The sequence below is a fragment of the Nerophis ophidion genome, linkage group LG11 (genome assembly GCF_033978795.1).
Source record: "Nerophis ophidion isolate RoL-2023_Sa linkage group LG11, RoL_Noph_v1.0, whole genome shotgun sequence".
In the NCBI taxonomy this organism is placed as follows: Eukaryota; Metazoa; Chordata; class Actinopteri; order Syngnathiformes; family Syngnathidae; genus Nerophis; species Nerophis ophidion.
The window spans coordinates 21,716,864-21,737,014 of NC_084621.1; the positions used below are offsets into that span (position 1 = coordinate 21,716,864).

Consider the following 20,151-nt stretch of genomic DNA (forward strand, 5'->3'; position numbering starts at 1 on the left):
GATTGGACCACACACACAAAGTAGTGTATTATGCAGTGATCATTTCGAAAGATCGTGTTTCGAAGAGGGTCCCTTGTAAGGGCAGAGATGGGCATCGCCACCACCCGTCGACTGGTGCTGAAGAAAGGTGTGGAGCCGACCTTCAGGTTGTACAGCACAACCATATAATCTCACTAAAACACTAGTAACACAATAATCAGATAAGGGATTTTCCCGAATTATCCTAGTAAATGTGTTTAATAACATCTGAATCGCTCTCACTGTATAGTCTTTTTTCTTTTTTTTTGTAGTCCTTCACTCTCACTTTCCTCATCCACAAATCTTTCATCCTCGCTCAAATTAATGAGGAAATCGTCATTTTCTCGGTCCCAATCGCTCTCGCTGCTGGTGGCCGTGATTGTAAACAATGTTCAGATGTGAGGAGCTCCACAACCCGTGACGTCACGCGCACATCGTCTGCTACTTCCAGTGCAGGCAAGGCTTTTTTATTAGCGACCAAAAGTTGCAAACTTTATCGTCGATGTTCTCTACTAAATCCTTTCAGCAAAAGTATGGCAATATCGCGAAATGATCAAGTATGACACATAGAATGGACCTGCTATCCCCGTTTAAATAAGAAAATCTCATTTCAGTAGGCCTTTAATGTCCCACAGCCAAGGTCATAAAACGTTTTCGCTTACTCAACAGTAAACCCTTGTTTTTGTTTCCCTTAAAGAGGATATATTTGTGTTCAGTTGCTGTTGACCTTGTCTAATATGGACAAGGCAGCACTTTTAGAGTGTACTCTTCCGGAACAAGTGTGCATAATCGCGTCTGCATGCTTTTGTTTTATAGCCGGAGTACACTTCCAGGCTCCTAATTCATTTCCGAAGGGGGTGTTTGGGAGTGACTTGTCATTTCTTCTCTCCTAACAGGACGCTCGTTCAGAATCTGGACCAATCCAACTCGTCGGTTTGCGGGGAAGCTGCTGGTGAGCCCTTATCTGCTCTCTGCCACTCTGTATCATAATTAAAGCAACAGCCAGGAGATGAGTATCACTTAATTGAGCAAAGTCCAAAAACCCCACGGGTTGATAGTCTCTCACATGGAGGCTTAACCCAGCTTCAGAGCCCCAAAGCCAACCATAACGGTGACAAGTATCACCCTCCTATTGCCATCCGGTTCTAACATGACCCCTACGTCCCGCAGCTCTGCGGTCACATGTCCTGTCCGGACTCCGTCGTAGTAATGAGTTGTGGCATCTGTTGTTTTACTGCACGTTTAGCTCCGGCACAATGCATAGGCTCCATAATACTTCTGCATACAGTCGTGGTCAAAAGTCGACATACACTTGTAAAGAACATAATGTCATGGCTGTCTTGAGTTTCCAATCATTTCCAGAACGCTTATTTTTTGAGAGAGTGATTGGAGCACATACTTGTTGGTCGCAAAAAAACATTCATGAAGTTTGGTTCTTTTATGAATTTATTATGGGTCGACTGGAAATGAATAAACAAAACTAACTTGGAAGGAAATGAGCAGAGCGATACATGACTAGAGTGAACAACAACAATGACGCCAGACCGACTGCCTGGCAACTACAAGCTCAAATAATAGTGTCATGATTAACACAGGTGCGTGAGTCCTAAACAAATCAGGTGCCTGAGTCCAAATGAGTACAGGTGTATACTGGGTCAAAAGTATACATATACAAATTTTAATATCTGGTTATGTTTCCTTGGATTAAATGCCTGACCTTTTCATTTCCAAACATATTGCTGGCCAAACAGCTCACTTTTTGCTTCGTCTGACATCACATGGACAAAGATAAGACCTTCTGGACGAAAGTTCTGTGGTCAGATGAAACAAAAATTGAGCCGTTTGGCCATAATACCCAGCAATATGTTTGGAAGAAAAAAGGTGAGACCTTGAATCCCAGGAACACCATCCCTACCGTCAAGCATGGTGGTGGTAGTATTTGTCATGTTCTGTGGTCATGTTTTGTTTAGTTATGTTCTGTTGGTTTAAGACTCTTTAGTTTCATTGTTTTGTCACCATGACGACCGATTAGTCCACCTGTACTCACGCACCTGATTTGTTTAGGACTACTGCACCTGTGTTAATCATGTCACTATCATTTAAGCTCTTAGTTGCCAGGAAGTCGGCCTGGCGTCATTGTTGTTGCTCCATGCTCTGTTCACTCTGGTTACTTATCGCTCTGCTCATTTCCTTCCAAGTAAGTTTTGTTTATTCATGTCACGTTTAGCAAGTCTTTTGTTTCTTATCTATAGTATTGCCTTTGTGGTAGTTTTTGTTTTTTAGCCAAGTTTGTTTTCCGCCTTGTGCGCGCCTTCAGTTTGCACTTTTTTTTTCATAGATAAATTAAAATATGTCTTTACTTTCATGCCATTTCCCGTCACCTTCCTTTGCATTCTGGGAAAACAAACCACACCACAGTCCACATTTTGACAGTATAATGCTCTGGGCCTCTTTTGCTGCCAATGGAACTGGTTAATTGGACAACGAAAAAGGATGATTACTACCCAATTCTGCAGGACAACCGAAAATCATCAGCCCAGAGGTTGGGTCTTGGGCGCAGTTGGGTGATCCAACAGGACAATGACCCCAAACAAACGTCAAATCAGGCTAGAATGAAGGATTTAGAATGGCCTTCCCAAAGTCCTGACCTAAACATGTGGACAATGCTGAAGAAACAAGTCCGTGTCAGAAAACCAACAAAATTTAACTGAACTGCACCAGTTTTGTCAAGAGGAGTGGTCAAAAAATCAACCAGAAGCTACCAAAAGCACCTTATTGCAGTGAAACTTGCCAAGGGACATGTCAGAATCAGAAACACTTTATTAATCCCCGAGGGGAAATAAACATTTTCAGGACAACCCCATTCAAGATCAGACAAACATTACAGGGAGACAGAACAGGAGGCTGACGGGTCTGCCAACTTCAGCAAAAACTTCACAAAAAAGGTAAGACACAGGTAAACAATGGGGAGGGGAGGGGGCCAGACTGAGGCCAAGGGAAACAACAACTCATAGCCATAGCACACGTCCCTCTTAGGGATACATCAAAAAACACAAAGGACATTAAAGATATTAAAAGATCAGAGCTGATGCAACCAGCCACTTCTACATACAGCTATAAATAAAAAGTAAAATAAACATATACACTGTGGTGGCCTCTGCAGTGTTCCATGCCATCGTCTGCTGGAGTGGAGGAAGCATGGCCAGAGACAGGAGCAGACCCAACAAAGCAAATAAGAGAGCCAACTCCACTTTCGGCCGCCCACTAAATTTCAGACCGCATGGATGAGCGAGGCTGCGTCTAAGGAGACCGAGGTGTCTGATACCCGCTCATTCAGCCAAGACACTGAAGCTTGTCCGTCCCGGCGCTCAGTGCTAACTCCGCAGCCCTGTCTCTTCATCCGCATCTCCTCCAGTTGCTCCAAACGGACTTCGGCGTGGCAGAAACCCAGCAGCTGGTCTCCATGGCCAAAAGGCTCCTGGGAGGCAGATCCAGTAACCAAATATTAACATTGCTGTGTGTATTACTTTTGACGCAGCAGATTTGCTCACATTTATCAGTATACCCATCATAAATTCATAAAAGAACCAAACTTCATCAATGTTTTTTGCTGACCAACAAGTATGTGCTAAAATCACTCCATCACAAAAAGAGTTGTAGAAATGATTAGAAACTCAAGACAGCCATGACATTATGTCATACTTGCCAACCCTCCCGGATTTTCCGGGAGACTCCGGAAATTCAAGCGCCTCCGACAAATTTTCTCCTGAAAATCTCCCGAAATTAAGGTGGCGCTGGAAGCCACGCCACGCCCCCTCCAGCTCCATGCGGACCTGAGTGACGTTTCCCACAATATAAACAGCATGTCTGCCCAATGACGTTATAACTGTGGAATAATCGAGGGCGAGTTCTTAGTTTCTTGTGTGGGTTTATTGTTAGGCAGTTTCATTAACGTCCTCCCAGCGTGGTACGAACACACAACAGCAGTCCATTTTCGTCTACCGTAAAGCAGTCCGTCTGCCGTAAACCGCAATGTTGTGACACTCTTAAACAGGACAATACTGCCATCTACTGTACATGCATATGGTTAGAAATACAAGGATGGACAATTTAACCCTTTACTCAACAATGAGTAGATGAGTGTTGTCTGTGTAAATGTGTAAAGAAATTAACACTGAAATTCAAGTATTTATATATATATATATATACATATATATATATATATATATATATATATATATATATATATATATATATATATATATATATATATATATATATATATATATATATATATATATATATATATATATATATATATATATATATATATACCGTATTTCCTAGAATTGCCACCGAGCATGTAATATGCGCCTGCCTTGAATTACTGCCGGGTCAAACTCGCTTCGCAAAATAATTAGCGCATGCTTACTATTACCGCCGGGTCAAATTCGTGACGTCACGAGTGACACTTACCCTGTCATCATTTTTAAAATGGAGGAGGCTTATTTCAACAATTTGAAACCGCATAAAGGGAAAAAGATTAAAAGCTATTCAGTAGGATTTAAGGTCCAAGCTATTGAATACCGGTATGCTAAAAAGAACAGTAAGCAGCTATGTTTTATTAATATACCGGTACCACTTGTGGAGCTGACGGTCCAAATGACAGGCAGGGCACGCTAGCTGTAGCAGGCTGCGGCGTGGAGAAGTTCCTGGTAGAAATGGAACATTTGGCAAAAATACCGGACATTTCTGCAAAATTCATGGCTGGCTTACAGCGTGGACACTCCGTGATCACTTAAGACCGTCAGACAATTTTGGATGTAGATCAGGCCGTTTTGGACTGCACAAACCACATCGACATCCTCGGTAGAGCCCACATAAGGGCAAGGAAAACTTACACCCAGTGGGACGTGCAGCCCTTTGAGACACTAGTGCAGCCCTTTGAGACATTAGTGATTTAGGGATATATAAATAATCATTGATTGAGTGATATATATATATGTATGTATGTGTATATATATATATATGTATATGTAGATGTGTATATATATATATATATATATATATAAATATATATATATATATATATATATATATATATATATATATATATATATATATATATATATATATGCTTCACGGTGGGAGAGGGGTTAGTGCGTCTGCCTCACAATACGAAGGTCCTGCAGTCCTGGGTTCAATCCCAGGCTCGGGATCTTTCTGTGTGGAGTTTGCATGTTCTCCCCGTGAATGCGTGGGTTCCCTCCGGGTACTCTAGCTTCCTCCCACTTCCAAAGACATGCACCTGGTGATAGGTTGATTGGCAACACTAAATTGGCCCAAGTGTGAGTGTGAATGTTGTCTGTCTATCTGTGTTGGCCCTGCGATGAGGTGGCGACTTGTCCAGGGTGTACGCCACCTTCCGCCCGATTTTAGCTGAGATAGGCGCCCGCGACCCCAGAAGGGAATAAGCGGTAGAAAATGGATGGATATATATATATATATATATATATATATATATATATATATATATGTGTGTATGTCTGTCTGTCTGTATGTATGTGAATCTAGCTGTAAATATACTCCTCCCCTCTTAACCACGCCCCCCACCCCCACCTCCCGAAATCGGAGGTCTCGAGGTTGGCAAGTATGCATTATGTCCTTTACAAGTGTATGTCAACTTTTGACCACGACCTTATGTCTGTATTGTGCAGAGTAACATCACATTTTATTGGTATTTAGTCCTCTTGTTGTGTAATGATGCATTAAACTCACTGGGTTTGACAGACAATGCATTTTTGTGGCAATGACACTATTTGCTAAATGTCTTTTATCACGCAGATTAATTTCACTGTAAAGACTGTTCAGAGTAGGCGAAGCAATTAATGAAGTCTTTACAAATTTGCAGAACATGATTAAGCTCTAGGCAAAGAATGTTGTTCCTCTTTTCAGGTGATAAGTAATGAGAAAGCTACTATTCAACCGCAGCCCATTTGGTAGGTCAGCAAGACCAAAAAGAAGCAAATTAGAACTGCCCTCAGAATCGTTGGTAAATGCCAAGGACTGGTATGGGCAAGAAGAACTTATGCGGACCAAACACGATGAGGCTATCATCCTCATTAAAACTAATGAGTAGGTTGAGTCGCCATGTGTCACCCCTGCTCAAACACTGCATGGATCTCCAAAGGGAGGATGTGTTCTCCTACAAAGGGCTTTGAGCTCAGGTGACCTTTAAAATCTGCCCACTATGATCGCAAGTCCAACTGGACTTGAGTTTTGTTTTAGAGTTTTTTCCTATTCAACAAAAAAAATATAGGGAGAAAGCAAAGGTCTTTCAAATATATGTTTTGGGATGAACACATGAGCACTGAGGAGAAAAGTTTACGCTCCCTGTACGATCAGTGTCAGAGCTTGGTCTGCATGGCCGGCAGTAAGTCGGACACGTTTCCAGTGAGGGTTGGACTCCGCCAAGGCTGCCCTTTGTCACCGACTCTGTTCATAACTTTTATGGACAGAATTTCTAGGCGCAGTCAAGGCGTTGAGGGGATCCTGTTTGGTGGCTGCAGGATTAGATCTCTGCTTTTTGCAGATCATGTTGTCCTGATGGCTTCATCTGGCCAGGATCTTCAGCTCTCACTGGATCGGTTCGCAGCCGAGTGTGAAGCGACTGGGATGAGAATCAGCACCCCCAAGTCCGAGTCCATGGTTCTCGCCCGGAAAAAGATGGATTGCCATCTCCGGGGTGGGGAGGAGACCCTACCCCAAGGGGAGGAGTTCAACTACCTAGGATTCTTGTTCACGAGTGAGGGAAGAGTGGATCATGAGATCGACTGGCGGATCGGTCCGGCGTCTTCAGTGATGCGGACGCTGTATCAATCTGTTGTGGTGAAGAAGGAGCTGAGCCGGAAGGCAAAGCTCTCAATTTACCGGTCGACCTACGTTCTCATCCTCACCTATGGTCATGAGCTCTGGTTTATGACCGAAAGGACAAGATCACGGGTACAAGCGGCCGAAATGAGTTGCCTCCGCCAGGTGGTTTGGCTCTGCCTTAGAGACAGGGTGAGAAGCTCTGCCATCCGAGGCGAGCTCAAAGTAAAGCCGCTGCTCCTCCACATCGAGAGGAGCCAGAAGAGGTAGTTCGGGCATCTGGTCAGGATGCCACCCGAACGCCTCCCTAGGGAGGTGTTTAGGGCACGTCCAACCGGTAGGAGGCCACGGGGAAGACCCAGGACACGTTGGGAAGACTATGTTTCATGGCTGGCCTGGGAACACCGCGGGATCCCCCGGGAAGAGCTGGACAAAGTGGCTGGGGAGAGGAAAGTTTGGTCTTCCCTGCTTAGGCAGAAGATGGATGGATGGAGAAAGAAAGGAGAGGAATAAGAGAGACGAAGAGAACTTCCGGATTCTTATATCAGAATCAGAATAACTTTTATATTCCCTGCAGGGGAAATTATATTTGGTAAACGAGAGGGGGGGGGGCAGGAAGGGTTTGGGCAACATTTCTCATCCTCGGAGGGGGAAGAACGAACGAGACACATTTTATGATTGTGATGGTAGCAAAAACAGACAACATCAATAATGAAATAAACACATTTGAAGGGTAATCTTTGACCGAAACACCATTGCATCAAAATTGGTGATCTTCCAACAGCAAAGCACTGATTGTCCTTGGAGAAGATGCGGAGGCTGGAGACATCTCCACCGGACGCCAGGAATTTAGCAGGGCTATAAAAGCGTCTTATCTTTCATAAAAAACTTGACCAACGTGGTGAAGAAGCAGCAACTCACACAAGCACATAGACTTAAATTGTGGTTTAAAAAAGAGAATGCTGAAATATACATTTTACCACAACGGTTCATCTCTTGAACGTCCGTAGAAAATATAAAACAAGTAACATCTCAGTGCATTTATTTGATTGCAACTAGGTTGTTCAGTTTGCCTTGGAAAACGTTCCACCTCTCATCCGATCAGGCTTCAACAGTCCATGCCCTTAGACTAAGACTGGTCAGATTTAGATCAGTCCTGTTGCAATGGATGCATCAAATACCCTGAGAATGCAATGACCTGGATGAATGAGAAGGCAAAGCTATCTTCAACTGTCCCTTCTTCAACAGCCCTGAAGCTGCGCCGCACCTCCCCAAGAGAAGTGGTGGTACAGTCAAACACCTCCATCTTCCTGCCGTGTCCCGTGCGCTCCTTCCTTGCCACGTACCGCTGGGAGAAGGACAACTGCGTCAAGAACTACCCCTGCCTTTTCTCTGGCGACTTCTGTGTCCTCGGGCCAGGGGTGGACACGCCGCTTAAGGAGGGCATCTTCCGCTGCATGGCTACCGAGGACGGATTCAAGGTGGAAGTCATCTCCTTCAAGCTGATGAACCACGGCAGGCTCCTGGCCGCCTCCCTCGCCTCCACCTTGGGGCTGTCACTCGTGCTCGCCATGGCCACCCTTTGGCTTCATTAACTGCAGCTAATGCTAATGCTAACCACATACCCTTAAAGACAGTAAATAGACGAGAGGTTTGGTTCACAGAGCGTTCAAGTCTGGGGTGTAACAATTGTCAATAAAAGAACTAAATCAGTATCAAACAGAGTCAAAGTCACTTACATTTGGGTCTAAAAAGAGCTTGAAACTTTGATACAGTGCATGAAGAACTTTGTGAACCTTCCCTCTCTAACTGTAAACGCTAAACATATCCTAAGCGTTGGGCAAAAGAAACACCAATACCAGGCCGATTCTTTATGACCATTTCTTTAACTCTTTTGACTAGATTGTGCTTCTTTGTGGATATGTAAAGCTTTAATACTGCTCTTACATCTTGCATCCTTCCACCTCATTCGTAGTTTGAAAAAAACCCAACATGTCTGGTATTGAGATTTTCAAAGCCTTAACACTTCTGGGACATCAACTCGTAAGCACAATTTTGCAGTCAATGCAGAATACTGCGCACCCGGTTGGACTCTGGGTTGGGTTGGGTTTGACAGGAAGTACGAGAATGAGCAAAAGCTTATTCCTGACCATCACTGTGTCTCAGCACGTCCTCCTCAGAAAAGGCAGTTTCTCACATCTTTTTACCTTCAGACATTACACCTTGTTCACAGCTTTAGAGTTCCACGTCTCACCGCCATCAGACCTCCTTCTAAAAAGGTCAAAAACGTCAACCGCGACACCTCCGGGGAGGTTAGCTGGACCAGAAAGCAGCAAATTAGAACTGCCCTTAGAATCTTTGGTAAATGTCAAAGATGAGTTGGGGTAGGCACTGAGGCAAGAAGAATTCAGGCAGACCAAACAGGATGAGGTGGTCCTAGCTACGGCACTATCAACCTCATTAGAACCATGCCGTTATAGAGGTTTTACACTTTATAGAACGTCAGAGAACAGAACTAAGCAAATTACGTCCGATGGTCTGTAAAGTTTCGGTGAAGAAGGAGCTGAGCCGGAAGGCAAAGCTCTCAATTTACCGGTCAATCTACGTTCCCATCCTCGCCTATGATCATGAGCTTTGGTTTATGACCGAAAAGACAAAATCAAGGGTCCAAGCGGCCGAAATGAGTTTCCTCGGCCGGGTGGCAGGGCTCTTCCTTAAAGATCGGGTGAAAAGTTCTGTCATCCGGGAGGAGCTCTAAGTAAAGCCGCTGCTCCTCCACATGGAGAGGAGCCAGATCAGGTGGTTCGGGCATCTGGTGAAGATGCCATTCGAACACCTCTGTGTTTGGGGGCATGTCTGACCGGTAGGAGGCCACGGGGAAGACCCAGGACACGTTGGGAAGACTATGTCTTCCGGCTGGCCTGCCCCCGCAACCCGACCTCGGATAAGCGGAAGAGGATGGATGGATGGTCTGTAAAGTTGTGAACAAAGTATCGCATGATCATTTCCGCCAAACCACGCAGACATTATCATAAGTTATGTTCATTTTCCATTTTTTTTTTGCAAGGAGAAAAACAAAAGCTTGTACTTCAATTTGAGATGTTCTGTATTTAATTGCTGCCAGTGCTGATTTCTACCATTGCTGCCTCTCTATGTGAAGATTTGTCTTGATGGTTTGGATTTTTAACGCCATAGCTAGACTGTGATATATGTATACCGATGTTTTCTAACCGAGTCTCGAAGCTGTGATACACACTAACTTGTCAGACGATGTTCAGCTGCATTCACAATTGACCGATGAAGGGATGATTCAGCATATTTTAACGCCTCCCGAACTTTTCTGTTTCAGTTTAAACTTATTCCGCGGATTCGTGAGAACTCTATTTGGAGTCTCGCTCGGCGTTGACCCATGTAGCAGATTAGCGTGTTCTCCAGAGCTCTGACATTGTCATTCAGTAACTTAACACAAAACTGGCGGCGTCAGGCAGTCCACTATGGCCCACATGTCATTAATAGCTAATTAGGAGCTACTGGAGGTCGTTGTGCTCCATATTCGATTTTATGAGCGGCGAGGATCTGAACGGCCACGTTGCCTTTCTCCGGGTAGCGGAGACAAATAACGAGTACATGTCCAACACAAAACTTTGTTGAGCCAACATTTTACTTCCCAGCCTACAATGCATGCACACTACACTAAAACAGCCAATAACCCTCCGTGCCGGCCGCCCTTTTTGCCACCTGTGTCAAAACTAGGGCTGCGACGTCCCTTCCTGTCCACGGACTTCATGTAGACTTTTTGATAACCTAACATTTACAGAGCGTCCCCGACCGATCAACCAGAAAGTCAAGACCTGCATGTGAGTTGAAAAACAAACATTTTTGATTTTCTTCGGTCCGAAATGGGTCTTCAAGCAATCGCCTCGTCGGAAAGTCCTTACGCTCGCCGCCGGCCCGCCCTCTTTGTTCGCAGCAAGCGGGTGTGTTGCCTTCAGGAATCCGTTCAGGCGGACCTCCCCTTGTCGTGTCGTTCTGAGGTCTAGAGTGCTGTACATGGTGTGTCCTGACAACTATATTATAGCCATGAATGATATATTAATAATCCCATTATTTTTAAAGCTCATATATCTGGTGCAATAGATATTCATGTAACAAATCTTTATTGACATGTGTCAATCTCAACATGTGCAGTGACAACTAATAAAATAGGAAAAAAAACAGACCTTTGTTTGACCTATCTGAGTTTTAGAAGTGCAATTTTTTGGGATGCATTCATTCTAGAGAATATGTTTTGTTTCAATATACCGTGCAAGCAAAAGATGGAAGACCACAGCTGATTGAGGTGACAAAATGGCTGATGCCCTTTAGACTGCCTGTCAATCCGTGTGGAACAGTGCCCCCTGCTGGATGGACATCGGACAATCTAGCACAATTTTGCTGAGCCTGTCAGGTTATCTGACACCAGAGCAGTCTGTTGCTCAACCAGCTCAGTGGCCTAGTGGTTAGAGTGCCCACCCTGAAATCGGTAGGCCGTGACTTCAAACCCCAGCCGAGTCATATCAAAGACTCTAAAAATTGTACCCTGGGATACCCACCTGCTTGGCACTCAGCACCAAGGGTCGGAATTGGGGGTTGAATCACCAAAAATGATTTCCCGGGTGCGGCCACTGCTGCTGCCCACTGCTCCCCTCACCTCCCAGGGGGTGGAACAAGGGGATTGGTCGAATCCAGAGGACAAATTTCACCACAAAGTGACAATCATAGGTACTTAAACTTTAACTGAACTCTTCCTGTCACTAAGTGTACATTGCTGTGTCTTGAACGGAGTACTTACATCAGTCATTTAGTACAATTACTCCATAATTAGTATACTTATTATCTAATACAGAGTATATTGTGTACCTACTTCAAGTTGACACTGTCCCAAGTCCGTTACCGGTACCGCCACTGACCGTGTAATGTATTTTACTTAACTTGTCAGTGATGGTAATGTGCTCTCAGAAGACTTAAGAACCCAAGGGTACCAATTGAGACGGGAGGCTAAAGAACTCCCAGCTAAATGGGACGGGGATAAAAAAAAAAAAATGACTCTGCAAACCCTCCGGTGTTTTCTACGTTTCGTATAACAGCTTGGTTGTACTGCAAAAGCTAAAAGGTCAATGAAAGTCTGACAGCTGTGTAAAATATCTCAGACGTGTTGACCTTTTGTGGTGTGTGTTCAGTCCAGAACCCAATGTTTAGTTGCCATCTGCATCAAAATAACCTGAGTAGATTTATCGAGAAATACGCAACATAAACAACTTCTGAAAATGTGTCTTTACTGTAGGGCTGTCAATGTTAATAGTTTACGAATTTCTCGCAATAACTTAAGTAGATTTATCTAGAAATATGCCACATAAACAACTTCTGCGAGTTTGTCTTTACATTAGGGCTGTCAATAATGGTTTACGAATTTTTAGCAATAGTTTGAGTGGATTTATCTTGTAATATGCAACATAAACAACTTTGAGAGTTTGTCTTTACACTAGGTCTGTCAATGTCAATTGTTTACAAATTTTTAGCAATAACTTGAGTAGATTTATCAAGAAATATGCAATACAAACAACTTCTTAAAGTTTGTCTTTACATTAGTGCTGTCAATGTTAATGGTTTACGAATTTTTAGCATTAACTTGAGTAGATTTATATAGAAATATTCAACATAATCTACTTCTTAGAGTTTGTCTTTACACTATGGCTGTCAATGGTTTACATTTTTTTAGCAATAACTTGAGTAGATTTTTCGAGAAATATGCAATGTAAACAACTTCTGAAAGTTTGTCTTTACTGTAGGTCTGTCAATGTTAATAGTTTACGAATTTTTAGCAACAACTCGAGTAGATTTATCAAGAAATATGCAACATAACTTCTATGAGTTTGTCTTTACATTACGGCTGTCAATGTTAATGGTTTACAAATTTTTAGCAATAATTTGAGTATATTTATCGAGAAATATGCAACATAAACAACTTCTGAAAGTTAGTCTTTACATCAGGGTTGTCAATGTTAAAGGTTTACAAATTTTTAGCAATAGTTTGACTAGTTTTATCTAGAAATATGCCACATAAACAACTTCTGAGAATTAGTCTTTACATTAGAACTGTCGATGTTAATTGTTTACGAATTTTTAGCAATACCTTGAGGAGATTTATCGATAATTATGCAACATAAACCACGTCTGAAAGTTTGTCTTTACATTAGGGCTGTCAATGGTAATGGTTAACAATTTTTTAGCAATAGCTTAAGTTGATTTTTCTAGAAATATGCAACAAACAACTTCTGAAAGTTTGTCTTCACATTAGGGCTGTCAATGTTATTATTTTTCAAATTTTTAGCAATACCTTCAGTAGATTTATCGAGAAATAGGCAACATAAACAACTTCTGTAAGTTTGTCTTTACGCTGGGGCTGTCAATGTTAATGCTTTGCAAATGTTTAGAGTTAACTTGAGTAGATTTATCTAGAAATATAAACATAAACAATTTTTGAGAGTTTGTCTTTGCATTAGGGCTGTCAATGTTAATAGTTTACGAATTTTTAGCAACAACTTGACTAGATTATCTAGAAATATGCAACATAAACAACTTCTGAACGTTTGTCTTTACATTAGGGCTTTCATTGTTAATGGTTTACAAATGTAAGCAAAAACTTGGGTAGATTTATCTCAAAATATGCAACATAAACAACTTCTGAAAGTTTGTCTTTACACTACGGCTGTCAATGGTTTACGAATTTTTAGCAATAACTTGAGTAGATTTATCGAGAAATATGCAACATAAACAACTTTTGAAAGTTTGACTTTAATGTAGGGCTGTCAATGTTAATAGTTTTCTAATTTTTAGCAATAACTTGAGTAGATTTATCTAGAAATATGCAACATAAACAACTTCTGAGAGTTTGTCTTTACATTACGTCTGTCAATGTTAATGGTTTGCAAATTTTTAGCAATAGTTTGAGTAGATTTATCGAGAAATATGCAACATAAACAACTTCTGAAAGTTAGTCTTTACATCAGGGTTGTCAAGGTTATGGTTTACGAATTTTTAGCAATAGCTTGACTAGTTTTATCGAGAAATATGCAATGTAAACAACTTCTGAAAGTTTGTCTTTACTGTAGGGCTGTCAATGTTAATAGTTTACAAATTTTTTAGCAACAACTCGAGTAGATTTATCTACAAATATGCAACATAAACAACTTCTGCGAGTTTGTCTTTACATTACGGCTGTCAATGTTAATGGTTTACAAATTTTTAGCAATAGTTTGAGTAGATTTATCGAGAAATATGCAACATAAACAACTTCTGAAAGTTAGTCTTTACATCAGGGTTGCCAACGTTATGGTTTATGAATTTTTAGCAATAGCTTGACTAGTTTTATCTAGAAATATGCAACATAAACAACTTCTGAAAGTTTGTCTTTACCCTAGGGCTGTTAATGGTTTACGAATTTTTAGCAATAACTTGAGTAGATTTATCATAGAAATAATCAACATAAACAACTTCTGAGAATTGTTCTTTACATTAGAACTGTCGATGTTAATTGTTTACGAATTTTTAGCAATACCTTGAGGAGCTTTATCGATAATTATGCAACATAAACCACTTCTGAAAGTTTGTTTTTACATTAGGGCTGTCAATGGTAATGGTTAACATTTTTTTAGCAATAGCTTAAGTAGTTTTTTCTAGAAATATGCAACATAAACAACTTCTGAAAGTTTGTCTTCACATTAATGTTATAATTTTTCGAATTTTTAGCAATACCTTCAGTAGATTTATCGAGAAATAGGCAACATAAACAACTTCTGTAAGTTTGTCTTTACGCTAGGGCTGTCAATGTTAATGCTTTACAAATTTTTAGTGTTACTTTGAGTAGATTTATCTAGCAATATCAACAACTTTTGAGAGTTTGTCTTTACATTGGGGCTGTCAATGTTAATAGTTTACAAATGTTTAGCAATAACTTGACTACATTATCTAGAAATATGCAAAATAAACAACTTCTGAAAGTTTGTCTTTACATTAGGGCTTTCATTGTTAATGGTTTACGAATTTGAGCAATAACTTGGGTAGATTTATCTCGAAATAAGCAACATAAACAACTTCTGCGAGTTTGTCTTTACATTAGGGCTGTCAATAATGGTTTACGAATTTTTAGCAATAGTTTGAGTGGATTTATCTTGTAATATGCAACATAAACAACTTTGAGAGTTTGTCTTTACACTAGGTCTGTCAATGTCAATTGTTTACAAATTTTTAGCAATAACTTGAGTAGATTTATCAAGAAATATGCAATATAAACAACTTCTTAAAGTTTGTCTTTACATTAGTGCTGTCAATGTTAATGGTTTACGAATTTTTAGCATTAACTTGAGTAGATTTATATAGAAATATTCAACATAATCTACTTCTTAGAGTTTGTCTTTACACTATGGCTGTCAATGGTTTACATTTTTTTAGCAATAACTTGAGTAGATTTTTCGAGAAATATGCAATGTAAACAACTTCTGAAAGTTTGTCTTTACTGTAGGTCTGTCAATGTTAATAGTTTACGAATTTTTAGCAACAACTCGAGTAGATTTATCAAGAAATATGCAACATAACTTCTATGAGTTTGTCTTTACATTACGGCTGTCAATGTTAATGGTTTACAAATTTTTAGCAATAATTTGAGTATATTTATCGAGAAATATGCAACATAAACAACTTCTGAAAGTTAGTCTTTACATCAGGGTTGTCAATGTTAAAGGTTTACAAATTTTTAGCAATAGTTTGACTAGTTTTATCTAGAAATCTGCCACATAAACAACTTCTGAGAATTAGTCTTTACATTAGAACTGTCGATGTTAATTGTTTACGAATTTTTAGCAATACCTTGAGGAGATTTATCGATAATTATGCAACATAAACCACGTCTGAAAGTTTGTCTTTACATTAGGGCTGTCAATGGTAATGGTTAACAATTTTTTAGCAATAGCTTAAGTTGATTTTTCTAGAAATATGCAACAAACAACTTCTGAAAGTTTGTCTTCACATTAGGGCTGTCAATGTTATTATTTTTCAAATTTTTAGCAATACCTTCAGTAGATTTATCGAGAAATATGCAACATAAACAACTTCTGTAAGTTTGTCTTTACGCTGGGGCTGTCAATGTTAATGCTTTGCAAATGTTTAGTGTTAACTTGAGTAGATTTATCTAGAAATATAAACATAAACAATTTTTGAGAGTTTGTCTTTGCATTAGGGCTGTCAATGTTAATAGTTTACGAATTTTTAGCAACAACTTGACTAGATTATCTAGAAATATGCAACATAAACAACTTCTGAACGTTTGTCTTTACATTAGGGCTTTCATTGTTAATGGTTTACAAATGTAAGCAAAAACTTGGGTAGATTTATCTCAAAATATGCAACATAAACAACTTCTGAAAGTTTGTCTTTACACTACGGCTGTCAATGGTTTACGAATTTTTAGCAATAACTTGAGTAGATTTATCGAGAAATATGCAACATAAACAACTTTTGAAAGTTTGACTTTAATGTAGGGCTGTCAATGTTAATAGTTTTCTAATTTTTAGCAATAACTTGAGTAGATTTATCTAGAAATATGCAACATAAACAACTTCTGAGAGTTTGTCTTTACATTACGTCTGTCAGTGTTAATGGTTTGCAAATTTTTAGCAATAGTTTGAGTAGATTTATCGAGAAATATGCAACATAAACAACTTCTGAAAGTTAGTCTTTACATCAGGGTTGTCAAGGTTATGGTTTACGAATTTTTAGCAATAGCTTGACTAGTTTTATCGAGAAATATGCAATGTAAACAACTTCTGAAAGTTTGTCTTTACTGTAGGGCTGTCAATGTTAATAGTTTACAAATTTTTTAGCAACAACTCGAGTAGATTTATCTACAAATATGCAACATAAACAACTTCTGCGAGTTTGTCTTTACATTACGGCTGTCAATGTTAATGGTTTACAAATTTTTAGCAATAGTTTGAGTAGATTTATCGAGAAATATGCAACATAAACAACTTCTGAAAGTTAGTCTTTACATCAGGGTTGCCAACGTTATGGTTTACGAATTTTTAGCAATAGCTTGACTAGTTTTATCTAGAAATATGCAACATAAACAACTTCTGAAAGTTTGTCTTTACCCTAGGGCTGTTAATGGTTTACGAATTTTTAGCAATAACTTGAGTAGATTTATCTTAGAAATAATCAACATAAACAACTTCTGAGAATTGTTCTTTACATTAGAACTGTCGATGTTAATTGTTTACGAATTTTTAGCAATACCTTGAGGAGCTTTATCGATAATTATGCAACATAAACCACTTCTGAAAGTTTGTTTTTACATTAGGGCTGTCAATGGTAATGGTTAACATTTTTTTTAGCAATAGCTTAAGTAGTTTTTTCTAGAAATATGCAACATAAACAACTTCTGAAAGTTTGTCTTCACATTAATGTTATAATTTTTCGAATTTTTAGCAATACCTTCAGTAGATTTATTGAGAAATAGGCAACATAAACAACTTCTGTAAGTTTGTCTTTACGCTAGGGCTGTCAATGTTAATGCTTTACAAATTTTTAGTGTTACTTTGAGTAGATTTATCTAGCAATATCAACAACTTTTGAGAGTTTGTCTTTACATTGGGGCTGTCAATGTTAATAGTTTACAAATGTTTAGCAATAACTTGACTACATTATCTAGAAATATGCAAAATAAACAACTTCTGAAAGTTTGTCTTTACATTAGGGCTTTCATTGTTAATGGTTTACGAATTTGAGCAATAACTTGGGTAGATTTATCTCGAAATAAGCAACATAAACAACTTCTAAAAGTTTGTCTTTACACTATGGCTGTCAATGGTTTACGAATTTTTAGCAATAACTTGAGTAGATTTATCGAGAAATATGCAACATAAACAACTTCTGAAAGTTAGTCTTTACATCAGGGTTGCCAACGTTATGGTTTACGAATTTTTAGCAATAGCTTGACTAGTTTTATCTAGAAATATGCAACATAAACAACTTCTGAAAGTTTGTCTTTACCCTAGGGCTGTTAATGGTTTACGAATTTTTAGCAATAACTTGAGTAGATTTATCTTAGAAATAATCAACATAAACAACTTCTGAGAATTGTTCTTTACATTAGAACTGTCGATGTTAATTGTTTACGAATTTTTAGCAATACCTTGAGGAGCTTTATCGATAATTATGCAACATAAACCACTTCTGAAAGTTTGTTTTTACATTAGGGCTGTCAATGGTAATGGTTAACATTTTTTTTAGCAATAGCTTAAGTAGTTTTTTCTAGAAATATGCAACATAAACAACTTCTGAAAGTTTGTCTTCACATTAATGTTATAATTTTTCGAATTTTTAGCAATACCTTCAGTAGATTTATCGAGAAATAGGCAACATAAACAACTTCTGTAAGTTTGTCTTTACGCTAGGGCTGTCAATGTTAATGCTTTACAAATTTTTAGTGTTACTTTGAGTAGATTTATCTAGCAATATCAACAACTTTTGAGAGTTTGTCTTTACATTGGGGCTGTCAATGTTAATAGTTTACAAATGTTTAGCAATAACTTGACTACATTATCTAGAAATATGCAAAATAAACAACTTCTGAAAGTTTGTCTTTACATTAGGGCTTTCATTGTTAATGGTTTACGAATTTGAGCAATAACTTGGGTAGATTTATCTCGAAATAAGCAACATAAACAACTTCTAAAAGTTTGTCTTTACACTATGGCTGTCAATGGTTTACGAATTTTTAGCAATAACTTGAGTAGATTTATCGAGAAATATGCACCATAAACAACTTTTGAAAGTTTGACTTTAATGTAGGGCTGTCAATGTTAATAGTTTACGAATTTTTAGCAAAAACTCGAGTAGATTTATCTAGAAATATGCAACATAAACAACTTCTGAGAGTTGGTCGTTACATTAGGGCTGTCAGTGTTATTTTTTTACGATTTTTTTGCAATACTTTGAGTAGATTTATCTAGAAATATGCAACATAAACAACTTCCTAGAATTTGTCTTTACTCTAGGGCTGTCAATGTTAATGGTTAACGAATTTTAGCAATACATTGAGTAGATTTATCGACAAATTTGCAACATAAACAACTTCTGAAAGTTTCTCTTTACCCTAGGGCTGTCAATGTTAATAGTTTACGAATTTTTAGCAATACCTTGAGTAGATGTATCTAGAAATATGCAACATAAACAACTTCTGAGAGTTTTTCTTTACAATAAGTCTGTCAATGTTAATGGTTAACTAATTTTTAGCAATACCTTGAGTATATTTATCGAGAAATTTGCAACATAAACAACTGAAAGTTTCTCTTTACTGTAGGGCTGTCAATGGTAATGGTTAACAAATTTTTAGCAATAACTTGAATAGATGTATCTAGAAATAGGCAACATACACAACTTCTGAAAGTTTTTCTTTACATTAGAGCTGTCAATGTTATTGGTTTAATATCTTAGCAAAAGCTTGAGTAAATTTATCGAGAACTATGCAACATAAACAACTTCTTAAATGTCAGCATTTATCTCTTGCAGATGACACGAACACATCGGCTTTAGCATTAGCTTGTTAGCATTACCATTCCGTTAACTCGGGTTAAAGCGAAAAACTTTTTTCACATTTATCAAACAAAGTCAGAGCAGTAAGAATGCTCCCCTGTAAATAAGTTTCAAAGAGTCCGACCACTTCTCGTAGCTTTGCATGTTGAAACAAAGTTTGCGAAAAATAATCAACAACAATAAAGACTACGGCTGAGTATTAACAGTCCAAAATAGTTCCATTGATCAGCGTTCTTCAGTACAAACATGCCACATAAAAGTTATTGCAAGTCGAAAGCTCCGTTCTTTGTCAAGTTCTTTGGGATAGACATTTTGAAGTCGGAGGAACGCCCCAAACTGTGTTTACCCAACAAGCGCTAGGCAAGCACAGCCCGTCCCAGAAAAGTTTCCGGGTAGCTTTGAAAAGTCCCACCGAGCTAGGAGGAACCCTGACTAAATCTACCCCGGTAGATTTTGGTGGAAACACAGGGGAAACTTAATTTACCCGGGTAAGTTCCGAATGTGACCATGTTGCATGCTAACATTTAGCACTTATACTTCTACGAAGGTCACTAAGCAATGAGACGTGTGGTAATAAACACAAACAACTTCTGCAGACGCACATCGGCAACACTCCCAGCTGTTTATTGAACA

At 39.0% G+C, this 20,151-nt stretch overlaps 1 protein-coding gene across 2 annotated transcripts in view; it reads left to right on the top strand.

The window, feature by feature from the left end:
- si:ch211-113g11.6 (uncharacterized protein LOC559008 homolog) overlaps nt 1-11,107 on the top strand; it is a 50,710-nt gene extending 39,603 nt beyond the window's left edge. For both annotated transcript variants that reach the window (XM_061915377.1, XM_061915378.1), the window contains 2 exons: nt 915-970; nt 8,137-11,107. In XM_061915377.1, coding sequence (XP_061771361.1) covers nt 915-970; nt 8,137-8,483 — 403 coding nt within the window. In that variant the 3' untranslated portion in view covers nt 8,484-11,107. The remainder of the gene's footprint in view (nt 1-914; nt 971-8,136) is intronic.
- Nucleotides 11,108-20,151: the final 9,044 nt, after the last annotated feature.